Genomic DNA, 19,318 nt, shown 5'->3' on the forward strand with positions numbered 1-19,318 from the left:
CAAGCAGCAGACGAATTCTGGCAGAATAAGTTTTCGGTGGAGCTTCGTATGTCTGCCCCTACTGTCAGTGTATGCTGTTAGAATAAGGTCATCGTGTATCTGTGCAGGGCTGTGATTTAAGTGAGAATGCTGTAAAATACTGGCTGGTCATGACAGTTCAAATCCCTTGGCTGTCTGAACACTATTGCATTGCCGCTGTGCTCAGGTAGCTTTGAAGAACAAAGCCACAGGGAAAAGAGAAGAGCGAGAGAATAACAGCGGAAATCAAATCTGGCAGAGGCTGTTGCATGAGCTGCTTTTTTTCTTGTGGCCTAAAGGCAGGTTTTTCTGGGTAGGCGAGGTATAGGGGATGGGTGTGGCAACTGAATTCTTCAGATTCATCTTTCATCTGTTTTGTTAGTAACTATTCAGCCAAAGGCTGTGGCAGATAGCTTTTCATATTCTTTGCTGATCTAAACTTTCAAAGTCAAGGTTTTGTTTTTTTTGTTTTTAAATGTAAATCCAAGTGAGTAATTAGTGACCATCAGTTTGAGAAGGAACATAATGTGGATATAGAATTGCACTGGTAAAATCTTGCATCAGCAGCTGTTTCATGTCGCAAGTTTTTAATGCAATAAGAACTTGTCTCCTCTATGGAGACGGATGGATGTTAAGAAAAGTAAAGAAAAAAAAACACAGCAGGGTGGAAATGTTCAGCCTGTGTCAGTTACACGCCGATCAAAAAAACTGCAGTTGCTTAGCAGTAGCATGAAAACTATCTTATATTCAAACTGTTTACCTCCTCTTCTCTCTCTCTTCTCTTCTCGCTTCATGTGCTTTTGCGCATGTGCTAAAAGTGCATGAGTCTGCTTGCACCTTCTAGTACATTCTCATTTAAATATTCTCCAGTTGCGCTTCTATAAGTGCCTGAAACACGTGTACTTCCATCCCGAAAGGTTTCTGCTCAGGATGCATACATAAGTGTCTACATTTTTAAAAGGCCTTTTTCAATTTCCTGTGCATGTTTGCTTTAGTCGCATGTGGAGTAAGATGATAACTTAGTCATTATCGTGCTATTTAATTTCTTAATTATTTGAATGACATGGTCATCTTATGTGTTTAATGGAGAACAAGAAACTACAAAGTCATCAAGATAGCATTCTTAAAGTACTTGCTCTTCTCTTCTGCCTCACCCAGCTACGCTTCCTGTTCTGCAAAGGTGAGAGAGCCATAATAATGACTAATGGCAAGAAAAGATTCCAGGCATAAAGTAGAGGAATGCAAAAGTGAAGCCGGGTGAGGGAATAAATGAGCTGTACCCCCCTGAACCCTCCCCTTCCATGTTAAATTTGAGGATTTTGTGACAAGACATTTATGGTGTTATCTCTTTTCGGAAAAATCTTTCATCACCCTAGGCAAGAGATTCAGCTGCTCTCAGTTACAGTCGTTCACTGCACTTCATCAAGTTACAGCGACTGAACAAAAGCAGTGTCAGCACCCAGGGAGTCTATGTAAACTATTTGAACCTTTTTAGAGTGTCCTTAAACACATGGTGCAGCAGAGGCGCCTTATCTGTGCCAGCAGTAACTGAGGGAGTGTTATCGATTCCAACCCAGTAGTGACACAGGTGTGCCGAAACTGTGATTCACCTTTATTAGTTTCAGATAATAATAAAATCAAATATGGCTGTAAAGGTCTCTCGGCCTTATCAAGGTTATACAGGAAGCAAGATTAATACAGTCATCGAAGGAGCCGTATGTCTAGATAAGGCTGTGTGATATTTGTGTGTTCGCGTTGCTCTCCACCGCCTACTTATTTCTGCTTGTTGAAGTAATGAGATATCACATTATCCTGATAATATACTGCATTTAGAAGCCTAACTGACTGTTATTTTGCCATTTGGTAACATCATATTTAATCTTTTCTTGTCAGTATTTTCAACTACGGAAGAAGCATATATCAAAATGGATTACTGTTGCCTCTGTTATTACATTTACATTCAATCTCTAATCTGATTACAGTGAATCAGATTATAGTATTTCCCACATTACGGCGTTTAAATGTGCATTTCAAGCAAAAAAGGATCCAGTATCCACCAGGAACTACTCGAAAATGATGACCAGCCAGTTAATTAGACTCAACACGTTTGTAAATCAAGGAAAGGTACAGGGTCAGCCAGCTGTTGTTGTGGTTTCACCTGCGTTAAAACCTGCGTGTACCTGGGTTCGGGCGGTAATGTATGACAGGAGAGGTTAGTTAGGTTTGGTTACAGTTGAAGATGCCCTGAGCAAATCCTTGGGATCATATTGTGGCTGATGTGGGTTTATGGTAAGGGATCAGTGTCAGCTAAAATGATTCTTTTCTCTCAACAGTTTACAATGCAAACATTCTGCTCCTATTTATGGGAGAAAATTAGAATCTGAATGTGAAGAATGATTTGGGCACACTGCCCTGAGAGATTCATGGTTTGTGAACTACACAGCTTCTCTAAACTGTGATGCACACTCTGTTTGGCAGAGAACGGCACTGTGCAAAAATGTCACTAGCAGCCTCATTTTTAATGGCAGCTGACCTTCACTTTCTCCAGTTAAGATGACAAATATGTTGGAAGGTTATATCAGGATTTCATTGATACATTTTAATCCTGTGAGTAATTTAACGGCAGGCAAAAATTAAATTTGACTATAGTCGAGTGTGTGTGTGTGTGTGTGTGTGTGTGTGTGTGTGTGTGTGTGTGTGCGTGCGCGCAAGTGTAAGTGTATGCTTATTCTCTGCTACTGAATGTTTTCTTTGTCTACTCACCTTAACCTTAAGATCTGGACAAGGGAACTTAGTTGCAAGTAGACTTTCTGTCTTTCCAGCAACTCCAGCTGAGTGATGCATCGTCTCTCTTCAAGATTGTGTCACTCAAGTGTCAAGAGTCACATCAACATTGCAAATCCTCTGTTGTTCTGTAAATAGAAGTTCAGGATTACTTTGTACCAGCAATAATAAATGACTCAAATCAGGCTTTTGCTGATAGAAACATGGTTGTGATGTCCCTAGCCACAGGTTGGGTTTGTTATTGGGATGAATGTAAACAAAAACCAACACTTTTTGCAAACAAACACGCGTGCGTGCACACACACACACACACACACACACACACACACACACACACACACACACACACATCCTGTCCCTCAAACTAAAACACAGCTACACACACAGACTGACACTCTTCTCACTTTCCCACAGTGCAAATTTACCCCCGTGAGCACCTGGTGCTCGGTTGTTAGAGGCGTCGGGTTGGGGATGAAAAGCACTAAAACTAATTCTCTCTTGTGATCTTAACTGTTGGCTTCTCTTCAGAGAGATGTCCAGGAACATTCACACTGGTGGGCAGTTTAAGGTACAAATACACTGAGTCGTCAGACATAGTAACAGGTGAAGCAGACGTGTGTTCAATCCATTAGAATTCCACAATTCAAAGGCATGGGAAGAATACTTCACCCTGCTGCATCCTGCATTTAGACTGGCTTCACACCTAATCAAGCGCTGCGGTGAAAAGGCCAGTTCTCTCATTCATTTGAATGAGGATATAGTACATTTTAGCTGTGGGGGTTGGTGCCGCAGCTGCCTTTCCCACAAAAGTTGATCCAGAGTCAGCTTTCACCAACCACAAGCTAAAATCACACTGCAGTGGCCAATCACATGATCTGTAGATCAGACTGGAAGAAGTGCTTTATTAGCATTGTGGCCCCCTGCTGTTTCTGAAGCAAGAGAGAACATGGCAGGGAAACGATTGCTGATGACACCCTCTCCTGAACTGTACCACCCTGTCCTGAGAGGGCATAAACAGGCTTGCAGTGGCATGGGGTTTTTTTTCCCCTGCAAATTTTTTCATTGTGTGAAACCAACTTTACATCTGGGTTTTTCAGAAGTCAGAAGAGCATTACAAGTCCCATCATAGTTGTCCTACACAGGATCCACTAAAGTGCTGTTTCTCCTTTAAAATTTGTGTGTGTACACACACACACACACACATATATATATATATACATATACATATATATATATATACACATATATATATACACACATATATACACATATATATACATATACACACATATACATATATATACACATATATATATACACACATATATACACACACATATATATACACATATACATATACACACATACATATACACACATATACACATATATATATATACACATATACACACACATATATATACACATATACACACATATATATATACATATACACATACACACACACACACATATATATATATATATACATACACACACACACACATATATATATATATACATACACACACACACACATATATATATATATACATACACACACACACACACACACACACACACACATATATATATATATATATATACACACACACACACACACACACACATATATATATATTTATATACACACACACACACACACACTCTTCTATATTTCTATATTATATACGACTTTATGTACCAACCATTCTGCACTGTCCAATTAACATTGTCAACCTCTCCAGCTCGCATGGCTCTGAGAGCTCTTATGTTTGCTCAGCTGAAGGCTACAGCCCCCACTTGGCAGTAACAAAAAATAGAAAAGTAAAGAAAAAAACAATGTGCCTGCCAGTAAATGTAAACAGGATTGAGCTGGCTAGTGGTTGTTAATATAACAGTATTGGATCTAGATGGTGGTTACAGGCAATTTGATTCAGTTTGGTTGGGGCAACCTCTGTTCTCTCTCTTCCCTCTGAATCCAGTACAGACATCATTGGTGGCAGTTGTGATGCATATCCAAATGTTCTCTGACTCCGACTGAACAGTTTGTTCTTGTCTCTCTCATTTCGTAGGTACCATTCGAACACAAGAACTGCTGGATCACGAGACCACGCCCCACTACTGGCTGACCGTCTATGCCCTGGATCGTGGCGTGGTGCCGCTGTCAGCCTTTGTTGAGGTCTACATTGAAGTGCAAGACGTCAATGACAATGCACCACAAGCATCAGAACCTGTCTACTACCCTTCTGTCATGGAGAACTCCCCCAGAGATGTGTCAATCATCCAGGTGGAAGCAGTCGACCCAGATGCCAAGGCCAGTGATAAACTCTCCTACAGGATCACCAGCGGCAATCCCCAGGGTTTCTTTGCCATTAACGCCAAGACAGGTAAGATTGCTGTTTCCTTGATAGCAATTCATGTCACTATAAATTGCGTGCTCAGAGCTGGCTATCCCTGCTCCTGAATTATGAGCTTTTGTATTCCAGGACAAATGTTAACCTTGAATAAAGCTGCTAGCTCAAGAAAGGTAATACTACTACAGCCAAATCAGGTCAGGGAGCTTCCACTGTAACATTCCAACAATTACATAAAAAAGCACATTTTACAGTCTTAGGGGGTTATTGTCACATTTCCTGCTTCTCCTTCAGTGGCCATATGTGCATAAAGGATTAAGAGAAATCCTAGTTGTCACATTTTAAGGCACCAACTCACTTGAGGGTCATAAGCATAGTACAGGTACACAGAATTGCTCTTTTTCTTACTAATTTATCGTTTGAGACTTGGGCCGGGGTTTTAGATTTGCTGCTGTGCATTGCTGACTTGCTGATGAGATTCTGCGAGGTTCCTGTTTCCTTTACCGTGAAAAAAAGAAGAGCAGTGTTAACACAATATTTTAGCCCAGGACAGGAGTGGGTTGAGCCTACAGGGGTTTTTTCCACTCTGACACTCTTAAGTGTGTTCTTGTGTGGTACTGTGGAGATGGTGTGATGATTAATATTTCATTGGGTTCCTATGAAGTTGCTGGAGCAGGCTATGTTTAGTTGAGCATCAGAGAAAATACTGGTATTAGGTACATGCAGAACATTTCTGTACATTAACAGAATTAGTCCATTTTGTAGCATATAATTTTTTTTGCGATTGAAAATATGTTTTATGAGGAGCTGTTACCCAATTTAGATTTGTTATGCATGCACATTTTGACCAAGGATGCTTATAAAAGCTAGAACTGTCTATTTAATCCAGTTCTTTCTCACTCATCTCAGAGATTGGTCTGCTTAGAATGGAAGTGCTCATTAAACTGAAATGAGGAATGGCCAGAAAAGAAGTTGATCCACTTTGCCCTCTTTCTGTGCGTGTGTGTGTGTGCGTGCGTGTGCATGCGTGTGTGTGTGTGTGTGGTCCCATTTCCCAAGGTAGTCTGTTCAACAGGCTGGAGTTATTTTTGTTAGAAATAGCGATGTGAACTCTCTGACCAAATAAGGATTCGGCATGTAGTGTGCCTCCCAAACAAGCCTCACAGTAGTGCCGGATACTCCTCGCAGGAGAGGAAAGTAAATATATTAATAAAGTTATCTAAGTAGATGCAAACTTTAGGTATGCAGACACTGGAAGGTTTTGTCTGCATGTGTGATAGAATCAGCATTAATTATCTTGCAAGAAGAGCTGTGCTCAAAGGTGCTGACAAACTAACTCTGTCTCTGTAGCCAATGATAACTTTACAGTTTTCTTCATCCAGGTCTGAAAACCACTTTGCATTGTTTGGGATTGTCATTAATGCTTGTACTAATACACCACTTATTCATCATTTGAAATACTTTCTTCTTGGCTCAGATATGTGAAGTAAATATTTCCTACTTCCTTGGATTACAAAGTATTTGTAAAGATTACGGTCAAGTCCGCTGTGCACCAAAACTCTTTTCAGTACTACTGGTAAATGTCTTTACATGGTTCTTTTTATAAGCATCATAAGAGCTCTCTGTAAAAGAATGTTATACAGACCACACTGATGCGTAAGGATAAGACCTATTCATGCATATCAAAGCATGTTAAAAGTTTAATCAGTGGGACACCAGAGCCCCTTGCGTAAGGTTCAACAAAGAGTGGTTTGGACAAAGAAGACTTCATTAAATCATGGCTCCGTTGCTTTGATTTTTTTTTCTCTCCCCCCCGTCTTTGTTTTTGAAGAATCCGGCTGAGAGTGGAGGCAGAGAGGTAGTAGGTGGGAAAAAGAAAACAAGAGAAAATAGGGAGTCAAGTGTGGCTCGCTACTTGAAAAGAGTGCAATTTATTTGCAGTGCCAGTTGAAAAGACAGCAAGTTTTAACCAGCCATTTTTGCATTGCAGAGTTTGACAACATGTTTACAGGATTGATTGCAAATAATAGAATTTTTTACATCTGAGATTTAAAATAGTCTCGTTGTGTCTCCACATTATCAACTCAATATGACATTCTCACCGCATATTACAGGTTTTTGAAAATGTTTAAATTTACTACATGCAAGTCTCTGTAATTACATGTTCTAAAATTGTGTTGGAAGCATAGGCCCTGTCTTGGCATATCTACAAAGCTTTACGAAGGAGTGGGAAAAAGGAAAAGACGTTGAGGCCTATGTTTTGTGTGTGGGTTTTGGAACGTCACAGGCATGTGTTCCAAGCTAACTAGCTAGCCCTCTATCTTCGGCTATGGCCTTGTGCTGCTTTGAGGCAGCATGTCAAGCTTCAAACACACCAGGGTTTCGCATGACGCCTTGGGTGGTGATGGTTGCCCTTTTTTTCTGCGCAGACCAGCATTGGCCCAGCAAAGCACAGGATGAAAGGCTAAGGTCTACTTTATTTCTACCAAGTAAACAAGACCTGCTGTTTGGTTGTCCTCTGGTTCACCAGTAAAGTGCTATCAGCAGTTCAGCTCTCTCTAGCAGACACTAGTGCAGAGCTGTACAGCTCAATAGCCTTACATTTGGAGGGATTACAAAAGCGAACTTGAAAGAAAAGAAAAAAAACCCAAGGCATATTCAGATAATGTGAAATTTGGGCCAAATCGTAGTATGTGTTTTTGAGAGCAGTATTACATCAGTGAATTTGAATAATGCTGCTCAAGATGAACATTTGAAATGATGAACAGTCGCGTGTTGGTGGTGCAGCTCTCATTCCACAGGCATGAGTACAGTTCTTCCCAGCATCCTCAGCGTTTTTCTGGTGGCTGTGGTGTTTCTGGAATAAATCCTCACAGGCGCGCAGTTAACAGATCACTTAAGTACAGAACAGGACATGGGCTGTGTGAAACAGACACATACATAATTGTATGGGTGCCACTTAAATGTATTGTAGCATAATCAAAGGTTGTTGAGTACTTGGTTGTACAAGGATGTTTTTTTTTTTTCTCCACACATGCTGCACTTGAGACAGCCAGCCCACCAGCCGTCTGATTTTATTCTCTGGTTCTAAAGGAGTTGTCAGAGCTCTCTTCCACTTGGTTGTTGTTGACATTAGTTTCCCACTTTTTCTGTGGGGAAGTGAGCAGCATTCATTACGTGGTGATTTTCATTCTCTCTCTCTCTGTCTGTCTCTCACTCCCTCCCTTCCTTCCCGCCCCCTGGACTTTGAACAGATCTCGTATACAGGAACATGAAAGCGTTAACCAACTAAGCTGCTCAACAATATATACACACACGCTCACAGGAAGTGTGTTAAGCAGGGTGCGACATTTAGAGCAAAGATCGAGATGATTTCTATCTTATCTCGCTTCGTGCTTAAGACTTTGTGTCACACCTTTACCACCTGTGTTGGTTAAATACTTTTTAAAGCCTAATTATGCTTTCTCTTTTGGATTGAATGATCTGGGCTGACCTGACATATGAGATTAGTGCTTGAGGTAACAGCTGAAGACTAATGAAACCTTCACACTATAATGTAAGCAATATATCTGTATTCTTCACCAGATAACAGTGTGATAAGAGCATGAGAGGGGCGTCTATTAGGGCCCGACTGATGAATTGCACGGCCAGTGTTTGCCGACATGAACACTTTTTTGTGCCGGAGGTGCTGCACTGGTGTCATCCTAGACAATAGTAGATAGTTATTGTTGAATAATAAAATGTTCTGCATCAGTTCAAATTTCTGGCACAAGAATTTGAACCATATTTGCACGGATGGATGCTTGATATTGTGTTTTTTGTTTTGTTTTTTAAACGAAAGCCAACATGCTGGTATTTCAAAACTGATCTGGTCGATAATTGTTATTTACAGATGACCATATTTTCTGCGTAAAAACAAATTTACACGATTTTAGCCTCAGTGAAAAACACACCTAAACAAGGAGAAAGGTAACGTTTTTCTATATTTCCAAAACATTTGGAAATTTTTCATCATAACAACAACGATGAGCAAAAATGAAGAAACTAACCCTGATTTAACAGGCTGATGATTATATTGGCCATCAGACCGGGAGAGATAAACTTAAAGAAATGACCAATAGCTGTTGATATTTTCGTGCATCCCTGATATTTGCTGGATTGTTATAAAAAATGTGTATTGATTCATACATTCTCTCTCCCTCTCAGGATAGCAGCTAATTAATTGATAATCAGAATTGTTGACTCCATTACGTTGATATAGGCCCCAAAAATCCCATTTTGGTCTGGTCCTAGTGTCAATATCTGATTAGGTTTGCCCTCATATGACAGCTCTCCATCCAGTGTTAAACTTAAAGTAAGAATGATTACACCTTTGGAATTTAAGGCCATCCTTTTCCTTCAGCCGGAGCCAGCAACTCATTTTTCATCAATTGAAAATGAACGCTGTGGGTAATGCTTTGGCTGGCTTAGATACCTTCCACAGGTTCCGTGTGCATTTATCATCCTGGGGGTGGAATGAAAAGGTAACGGGGGTTTAAAAGTATTGCTCAGCCACTGGGATTTGCAGCTGGGAATCATTTACTTTCCTAGTGCTTATATCAACTTTCAGTAAAGCCTTCTGTATTTGTGTATTTGAGAGAGAGAAAACACACATACACACAAACACTAGTGTTATCAGTCATTTACCAACCACTATCAGGGGAAGTGAGATAGGAAGTGGATACTTCCAACAACTTCCTAATATGTCTGGTTCTTTGGGGGGCCAAAACAATTATCACAACTTTCGAAAGAGAGAGAGCGGAAAGACAATATGGAATTGAAAAACAACTGATTTTCCTCTCATGACTTCAAAGTGTCATCATAGTGGCTCAGCACACCAAGAACTAATATACGAATCACACGTGGGACCAGTATGGCATATCATTATGAGACTTGTTTTGAAGGCCCATCTCATGTGTTTGGTTTTTTTTTTGTGTGGAAATGCTATGCATTTAATCTTACAGTGAAAATCCACTTCATAAAATGAGAAGATAGCAAGTAAACTCTGTATCACTTCTCACTTCTAGAAGCAACTGAGTGCACCACAGTCGAAGTGGCCTTAACATAAACCCCTTGAGCTACTTGTCCTTCACTCTACCAGTCTGGGAAATGACTTCAATGCTCTTTGTGTTTTTTTTTTGTTTGTTTGTTCCAGCTCAGCTAAGTAGGAATTCAAATAATCATCAACCCAAAAAATAAATGTTATCCTCCAGCACTGTGTATGCAACCTCAGAAAAAAATCACACATAAAGCTTAAGATTAAAACCTTCGAGCAAGAATGTCCACACAAGATTGTTAAGGCTTAAATGTGACATTGAAGAAGGGTTGGGCTCCATATCAACGATCCAGATAACAACCAAAACACGGAAAATTTAATTCGGCTTGATTTGTTTCCCGCATGCCCACAATCCGACAAGTGTCTTGTTTGATACATGATTCATCTCAGTATAGTTCAATTAAAAACCATTGTGGAAATAAATCTGTTAGAACTTACATTGCAGGGCTGCAGCACACGGGAATTGCAGATGACTAGACAGCCATTTTCGTTACTCCTGCTCTTCCACATCTACCTGCAATACTCAAAAACTCCCTCCATGGGTTTGCATCCATCAGCTTGTGCACATTGAACTTCTAAGTTTCTACTGCAATGCAAAGACTATTTGGAGGAGCTTTTGAACCATTCTACTTCGCAACCTAGAAGGCATGTCGCCCCTTGATGATGTCACGAAAATGGGACCTGGGAGAGGTGTTGCATTCATTGAAGCCAGTTTTTCTCTGGAATGATCAGTTGAGAGAAAGTCAGATTATCACAATTTGACAATTGGATTGTCCTCCTGATGTTTGATAATCCTGATGATTGGGATTTTACTGCAATGCTAGTTGATACATGTGGTGGATTAGTTTTGACATATACCCACAGAAGTGTTTTTATGTTTATGGGCCTTAAGAGGAAGCTTGTGTGTCTGTCTCTATTTAAAAAAAAAAAATCACATTTTGCATATTTCTGTCTTTGACTGTGTAGTTTTATGCATCTGCTGCCATGGTGCAAGGTTTGAGAGGCAAGTGCTCTGGTTAGCTGTGTCGCTAGCTAATCTCATCATTTATTCATTTGTATATATTCCATTTCTTGTGTACCACTGAATTCTCTCTTTGCTGGCAGTCTGCTGCTCCATCAAGAGAACTTACACCCCAGAAAATTTAGGGTTGTAAAGGAGTGGGAAATTTCCCGGACAAATTGGATACATGGGATGTAAGCAATATTGGGAATATTTTGGAATTAAATGGAATTAACCAGAATAAACTGGACATGTTGGGGTAATTGATACTAACTGTATTTCACCCTGCACTGTGAAAGCATCTTGCATATTTAAAAAAAAAAAAGCTTATTTCAGTTGTTTGCATGGATATCAGCAAAAGGGAATACAGAATGTTGATATTTATATTTGGATATGACAAGGTGAATTCAATGAGTGTACATTTCTGCCTCATTATCACTAACTCCCATGGAAAAACTCCAACTGCGTTGCAACTCTACCTGTTTGCATAACAGTGGATGGAAATGCACATTTGTATTTTGTTTTGAGGATGTTTCCCAAAATTTGGTTTAAATTTCCAATGCATTTGGATAGAGACCTGACTCATAGTTCGTTTAGCTAGCTCCTTGTGTTGACGTGTCTTTATTACCTCTCACATGTCATGTATGTGAAGGCAACTTATCAGAACTGACAGAGGTCATAACTACCAGTAAACACTGTTGTATCTCAGCTGCTCCACGGCTTCCAAATGTCCCATCCATTTACACAGCTCTCAAGCATTCGGAAACCTGAATCCCCTGCAGCTCCAACTCTTCCATGACGTGGTCATCTTTTCAGATTCCTCATAAACCTCGCAGCTGTGAGGTGCTGAGATATCTCAATCCTAATGTAAACAATGCCCCCTTCTTCATATATGTCTGAATGTGCTCACATTCGCTTACACAGCCTCTCTTTGTTGTTCTCCTGTGGGTTTCTGGACAGGAAGGTGGCCTTTTAAATGGAATGCCAAGAATTGTTTTCTGTCTCAATAAAAGGGAGCGGGCACAAGCCAGCAGTTTTATAGAGGCTTGGGTATAAAGAAAGGAACAATTAACTTCCACTGCGATGTACCAATTCTCTCTTAAACTCCCACATTCATTTGGTGTCAGAACATATTGATACCATAATTAGTGAGGAAAACAGATGCTTTTAATAGTTGCAGGCTTGATTAGCAGGCACTTGACTTGTAATTGAACTGAGAATATTTAATTAATGTAGTTGTATTAATGTTAGGAAAAGAAATTTTGCCGTTCTTGTTCTTTATTTTATTCACACATAAACAAGTTTAATGATACATTTATGCAGCTCGGTGTAATTAGATCAACAACAATCTAAAATAGCTGGAAAACTTTTAAATTGCTCAACATGTCTTGTCAATTTGGACACCCAGCAGCACATTGCCGGTTGTCTGGAGTTACAGTTAAATGTGTGTCACATAAGTATGCGTGTCACCCTAAAGACTGCTAATCACAGCAGCAATGTCCTGAACTCCTTAACTCCCTCCAGCCCTCCATTTTGGAGCAGTGGATCTAGCGCTCAAGGACATGGTTGAGAGTGCCACCACTGCTTTGCTGTTGTTTTTCTCCCCCTCTGAAAACAGCATGGCTGTAATTACTGTCAGCCAACTCAGCCCACGCCTGAGGACGGCTTTTGTGTGTGTGTGTGTGTGTGTGTGTGTGTGTGTGTGTGTGTGTGTGTGTGTGTGTGTGTGTGTGTGTGTGTGTGTGTGTGTGTGTGTGTGTGTTGGGACAAAGACTGTGGGTTGGAAGTGCAGACTTCTTTGGTGAGTGCTGCCTCACCAACCAATCATTTTACAGTTCCTTAGCTGGTGATAGAAGTGAACAGCCTGGATTAACAGTAGTACAACGGGTCTGACAGTCTTACCTCAATCTATTTCTGGTGAGAATGTAGCATTTTCACAGGGGTTTATACTGCCATGAAAAACCTGGAAAAGTTGTGGAATTTGGCAATAGCAATTTTCAGGCCTGGAAAGTTGAAAATTAAATGAAGCTAAAAACATTTTAGACAAGAGTGTGGATATGTGCTACAAAAACAACAGCACATTCGCTACAGTTTATACAGTACGTGGTTCAGAAAAGATCCACAAAAAAAAAAAAAACCTCATCAAAATCTTTTAGCTGAATATTCATTTGTAGATATGGATTTCTCAGTTTTTCCACGCGCCAAAAAATCTTCCAGCGAATTTTCCTCACAGGCAAGGAAAAGACTTAGAAATGTGTTGGTAAAAATGTACGTTAACCTCGTTTTGAGGTAAACTGAAGTTGTGGAGAACTCAAAGGTTAAGATGAAAGTCTGAAAGCATTCTCTGAGAGTAACATTAGTACTTGGACAAGGACTTAGTCTCAAGTCTTGTGGTCAGGGATCAAGCGGTGAGCTGTCAGCATGTCAGACAAAAATGGAACAGAAGCAAACAAAAGCAGTGTAGGCCACAATAAATCAGAATAGCTGTACTTATCTAACGTGGATGCATGCTACTTTACTTTTGCATGATTGATAGTCATCTTGGGGCAGTTTATATCTTCAGGTCCATGTTGTTCGCAATCTAGACTTGAGCTTTTAAAAACGTGCAAGAGTGCTAAAGCTGCATGCTATTTGATGGGGATTCCTTCAGGTAGCCCACGCTGACACTCTACTCGCATTGCAAGGGTCATGTGACAATGCAGGGAGTAATTGGCTATGTCAGCAGTATATTTACTTACTCTTACTTATGTGTATTCAGGGTTGTGTGTAACATTGCCGGGAATACAAGGGTTTGGTCTGTGTTGATTTAACTTTGTCATTCCTGTTAGTTCCTGCTATGAGCGTTATATTATGTCAAAGATAACATGTAGTTGTTCGGCAGTCGTCGGAACAAAGCTCTGTTATTCCACTGATTCTGTTATTCTCTATCAGGATGTGTATTTGCACCTCAGTGTAATGATTAAATTGAGAATGAAGAGATGAAAAGGGGGAGCAAATGGGCCTCACTCATATTCCTAAATTGCAGTGCTGCTGAGGGGAGAGCTATTTCAGGTCCCGTAAGTTGTGGCCGGCTATTCTCGTTGCAGGCATATGTGCCATTGATGGCTTTGGGTTTCGGAAATCCTTTGCTTTATGCTAATCAGGCACAGTGTGGTGAGCAGACAGCTCTGGTGCGGTTGAAATTGGCATGTCTACTCTACACTCAGTGTCTCTGCAAAGTTGCAATTAGATTGGGAGTGAGAACAGAATGCTACATATAACATGGCCATGTAGCAATATTCTCTGCTACTTGTCCTCTCTTTTCTTCTCCCCGTGTTTGTGACTGTGATTCAAATTAGAAGAGCCAGAAACTCAAAACATTTTTTTGTTTTTACTTCTGTCAGAGTTTGATTTAACGAAAGTGCTCAAGGTGGGAGTACATGTCAGGTAATCGGGGCACATGTCCAGGAAAGTCATCATGGGTTTTTTTTTTTTTCTGATCTGTAAAAACAGATCATTAATGGCCATTAATAATCCAATGAAATGAAAGCAAACCACCAAAGGGGATCACTGGAGGAAACCACTTATTGTAAAATATGTGTGTAAGTATACTAAATCTAAAAAAGACCACTGGAACACTGAGAGCAAGATTTTTTTCCTTTTTAAAAAAAAAAGCCAGGCTAGCTGTTGAGGCTGCTGCTATTTGGCCACTATTTGCAGACCTTTGTGATATTTCGCATGTGTAAGGCTGTCTGGCAGGTTGCTCAACCAGAATAGGATCACCCAGCTGTGAAAAGGAGGACTGCTTCTTTTTTTCTTTTTTTTTTCTTTTTTTTTTTAGTTCTAGCTGTCAAATTTTCCTTTGTTCTGGCTCAGTTGTATCACTAGTTCGCTTCAAAGTGTTGTTGTTTTTTTAACTAAAGAGAAGAAAACAAATAATCAATTCGTGAAGTTAGTTCAGGCTGGTAACAAAGTCCGAGGCTCAAGACAAGAATGCTTTGTTCTCGCTTAACTGTTAAAAATGATGTGTGGTGATGCAGTGGTCAGCACTGTCGCCTCACAGCAAGAAGGTTCCGGGTTTGAGCCCCGGTTCAGGCATGGAATCTTTCTGTGTGGAGTTCTGTCTGTTCTGGTTCTCTCTGGTTCTCCAGCTTCCTCCCACAGTCCAAAGACATGCAAATGGGGATGAGGCTGATTGATACTCTAAATTGACTGTAGGCGTGGCTGTGAGTGTGAATGGTTGTCTGTCGATTTGTGTTGGCCCTGTGATGGACTGGTGACCTGTCCAGGGTGAACCCCGCCTCTTGCCCGAAAGACTCTGGGATAGGCTCCACCCCCCACGACCCTTAACAGGATAAGCGGAAGAAAAGGGATGGATGTGTGCTGGCTTGGACAATTAACAGATTCTTAGCTCTTTTCTCAACTGCTTCTCCATAATTCCTCTTATTTTATTACTTTTGGGGGGAATAACAAAAACCCTATTATATTATTATCTGGCTATTTTTTTCTACACTTAACTTGACATATTTCATTTATTTCATTCTTGGTTTGTGTCCTGCAGGTCTGGTTACAACCACGTCGAGGAAGCTGGACAGAGAGCAACAAGACGAGCACATTCTTGAGGTAAAAGCTTTATTTTGACAGATTTTCCAGAGAGGAGAAAAAACCCCAAGAAGATTCAACGTCTAATTTATGTGCGAAAATGAATTAGTGTCAGCTTAACCAGGAACACTGGAGGTTAACACATTCGGTTTAGTTCAGTGTGATATTCTATGTCTGAACACTCCACCTGTTGCCAACAAAAACAAGCTTCCCTGTGTATTCAAAAGGGTCATTTTGTACTTTGGCCGATTCCTGTGTGGGGAAAGAGAGAGCCGTGAGAGGCTAATGGGAGATCCTGTTCTTGCCTGTGTTCTGTCTGGTGGACGGAGCAAGTTGGGACAGGAAACCAACCGGTCGATGTCTAAACTTGTGGGTTTTAATTGACCCCCGCTCTCTCGATACCTTCCTCTCTCTCTCTCTCTCTCTCTTTCTCACCACAGATCCAGGGTTGATAACAGGCCTTTTAATTGTGTCTCCAGTGCTGAAAGAGAGCAGCAATTCAGTGATTACCAGTTCAAGCCGATGCATCTGGTGCCGGAGCATTCTTAAATTTCACTGCGCTAATTATTACGAAGGATTTAGCGTATGTGGTAACGATAGAAGTGGATGAAAAAGATCCACGTGTTCCTTCAGGGGCAGGTGATGAGTTAGTCTTGTTTTTGAATCTTGGATCAGACTGTTGAAAGGAAAAAGTAATAAGATGTGATCTTTTTTCAACACTTGTTGAATTTTAGAAGCTTTCCAAGATAAGGTTGAGGAAGTGTTGGCACGCAAACATGATGCCCCCCGGCAGTTGAGCGAAGATTAAGAATTGCAACATGTGTTTGAAAGCTGTTGAATCACAAGGTTGAAATTGAGTCTGAAGTCTTAATGTCTGCAATAAAATAAAAAAAATCTGAGTTCATGATTGTTTGTCTCATTTGACAAAATGCCTCCAGAAAGACATTTAATAACCACATTAAGCAGTCAGGAGGACTTTTATGTTGAGCCAAATACAGCAACTTGATCCCCTCCAGCTAATATTACTGCTCTCTATAATGTCCATGATGACAATTTTCTGCAGAAATAGTAAATAATCTGGGAACCTGATTACTTTGCATAACCATTTACATTCCCATTTTACTAATTAAAAGAGATGTAGATTCTCATATTATTAAATTTACTTCTGAGCATGACTTAAAGCAATCAACTTTTAACGTGAATAGGTATATAAGTGAACACCGCCTTGGAGGAGCTGTGTAGCCATGGCAACTTAAGGTGTTTGTGTGTGTTGGTCACTGGTTATTAGGAGCCGGAGGCTTTTTCTGAGAGCAGCACAGACCCTATAAAACCTACACTTACCTTCCCCACACCTACACACCTCCCAGTTTATCCTCAGGGTAACTGACTGAAGACAGCACGGTTCAGAGGAATGCACACTGTTGTGTGTGGACGGGATGTTAACGGAGCAAATCAGATTTCAGTTGAAGCTTGTCCTGAAGTTTTGTGTGAGCTTGCTGCACAAGAAGAAATGAAATTTTGGGTTCTTTAGAACATGTGGAGCAATTAGGGTGGGGGCTGTGTTCATTGTTTGCGCCAAATGCCAAGAGGAGGTGGAGGGAAGCACAGGGGGCCTTCAGCTTTTATGATGAGGTGGATGGGGGTTGGTAGTCGTGTGCCTGTGTGAGAGAGAGAGAGAGAGAGAGAATTGAAGGCAGAAAGGCAGCTGGGGAATTTGAGAAAAGCTAAAGCTGCCCTTGATGGTCTGAGTTTGGGCTCTAGCGGCAGGATGAGAAGCTGCCGTCCGAGGGGGAGGGGTAAATAGCAAAAGTGGGACATGCCAGGACATGCTGAGGAATCAGGGCTAGACTGAGAGAACGTTGTCATGGCAAAGCGGGGGTGAATGGGCTCCTCACATCTGTTGTCAGGAGTGTATAACAGCAGGCATTTGGTATGATGCACTCACACCCCGGCAGGTTGCTAGTCTAACTTTGTTCGCTAGGATATCAGACCATATTCAGTCAATTCTTTGGTGATTCGCCCGTATAAATAACTTCAGTGGTTTGTCAGTTATTGATGGTTCTTTTGCAACTAAGTTTTTCTGTTGAGACAAAAATTGCGTCATGTATCTGGAGTTATCTTTACGTACCCAGGAACATAGTCTACCCCACGAGGTAACTGAAACAGAGCAAGTTCCTGCAGTATTTTCATCAAGCACCAAGAGAACAGCCACTGCAGAACCTCACCCTCACTCACATAGATTGCAACAGGAATGTCAGTCCCAGAATCTGGAAAAGCGTGAACATTATTGAGCTTCTGGTTACTTCATCTCTAAGTCAGTGGGTTTTTGGTGAAATGCCTGAAATAATCCAATCTTAATGTTTGTTCATGGCAAAAAGAGACCTCGGTAAATACTCGTCAGTTTACTACAGAAGTTGTCGTGGATGTGAAACGTCATTGCGCCAAACCCAGAAGAGTTGCAAAGCTGTGTGTTGTGAAGTTGAAGTCGTGCATTCATGGTGTGACTCATTGATAACATATGATTAATTTTGTACTTCTAATTTTTGCATGGAGGCTTTAAAAACAACAAACGTAGTGTTCATTTGCTAAGTTAATTTTGCTGAACAAGACGTGCTGGATATCTTTGGTTAGTTTCTGAGCTTATTTTCTGTAATAATTCAAAATGCAGTGTAGAGATCCCTTTGGAACCCAGGGTGACGCTAACTTTCAGGTTGGTCTACAAAAATATATCCTTCCCACGGCACTGTTAAGAAGGTATGGATTACATCACAGTAGGCGAGTCAACGGCAGTGACAAACTCCGAATGAGACAAATGTCAGTGTTGTAGTGTTCAGCTGGAATGGAGTACAAACAAAACACAGGAAAAGAGGCCACAGAGGCTGTGGGATTGTCCTTGTCAGGAATTTACCATCCAGATAACCTGCAGAATGAATTTACTGTCATCAGTCAGATAAAGCTCAGGGTTGTGTAAAGAATAGAGGAACATAAAAGATTCTTGCAGTTGTAATCTGCACTGTTGGGTTTCTACTTATGATAATATGATTTGGTAGTAGCAAGTACTCTTTAAAAATATTGAAATGTAGTAGGTACAGTTTGTACATAGCATGTGATTGTAATAGAATAGTTCATTACAGAGCACAGGATGAGAACCAGCATTCCTTCCCTGAGAGAGACATTCACACTCGGCTTTCTAGTCATCCCATTTAATTAACTGTGCTCATGTGAATAGTATGGACAGCTGCAGACACCGCGAGAAAACCTGAAACACATTACTTTAGTAATTGAAACTATGGTACCAAATGGTGCATGGCTTGGCCTGGACTGCTGACTGTTTTTAGTAAAGCACTTAGCAGATGGTTTTAAACGACTTTGACGTTTGTTTTGCCTTCTCTACAGGATTTTGCAGATTTAAACTGGAATTGCTCGCGTCTGTGCCAGTGCTGAGATGCGCTATCTTTGTGCCTATTTCTTTTCTTTCTGTGT

The 19,318-nt window shown here is 40.7% G+C and overlaps 1 protein-coding gene across 9 annotated transcripts in view; it reads left to right on the plus strand.

Moving 5' to 3' along the window:
- Window positions 1-19,318, plus strand: part of fat1a (FAT atypical cadherin 1a) — a 73,525-nt gene that overhangs the window by 15,871 nt on the left and 38,336 nt on the right. For all 9 annotated transcript variants that reach the window (XR_015117632.1, XR_015117631.1, XR_015117633.1 and 6 more), the window contains exons 3-4: window positions 4,878-5,192; window positions 15,795-15,856. Coding sequence is in view for 6 of the 9 variants with exons in the window: in XM_086211866.1 (XP_086067992.1) it covers window positions 4,878-5,192; window positions 15,795-15,856 (377 nt within the window). In the remaining 3 variants the exon portion in view is untranslated. The remainder of the gene's footprint in view (window positions 1-4,877; window positions 5,193-15,794; window positions 15,857-19,318) is intronic.

This window comes from Aulostomus chinensis, chromosome 8, assembly GCF_037954235.1.
Source record: "Aulostomus chinensis isolate RoL2024-O1b breed Wild chromosome 8, RoL_Achi_v1.0, whole genome shotgun sequence".
Classification (NCBI taxonomy): Eukaryota; Metazoa; Chordata; class Actinopteri; order Syngnathiformes; family Aulostomidae; genus Aulostomus; species Aulostomus chinensis.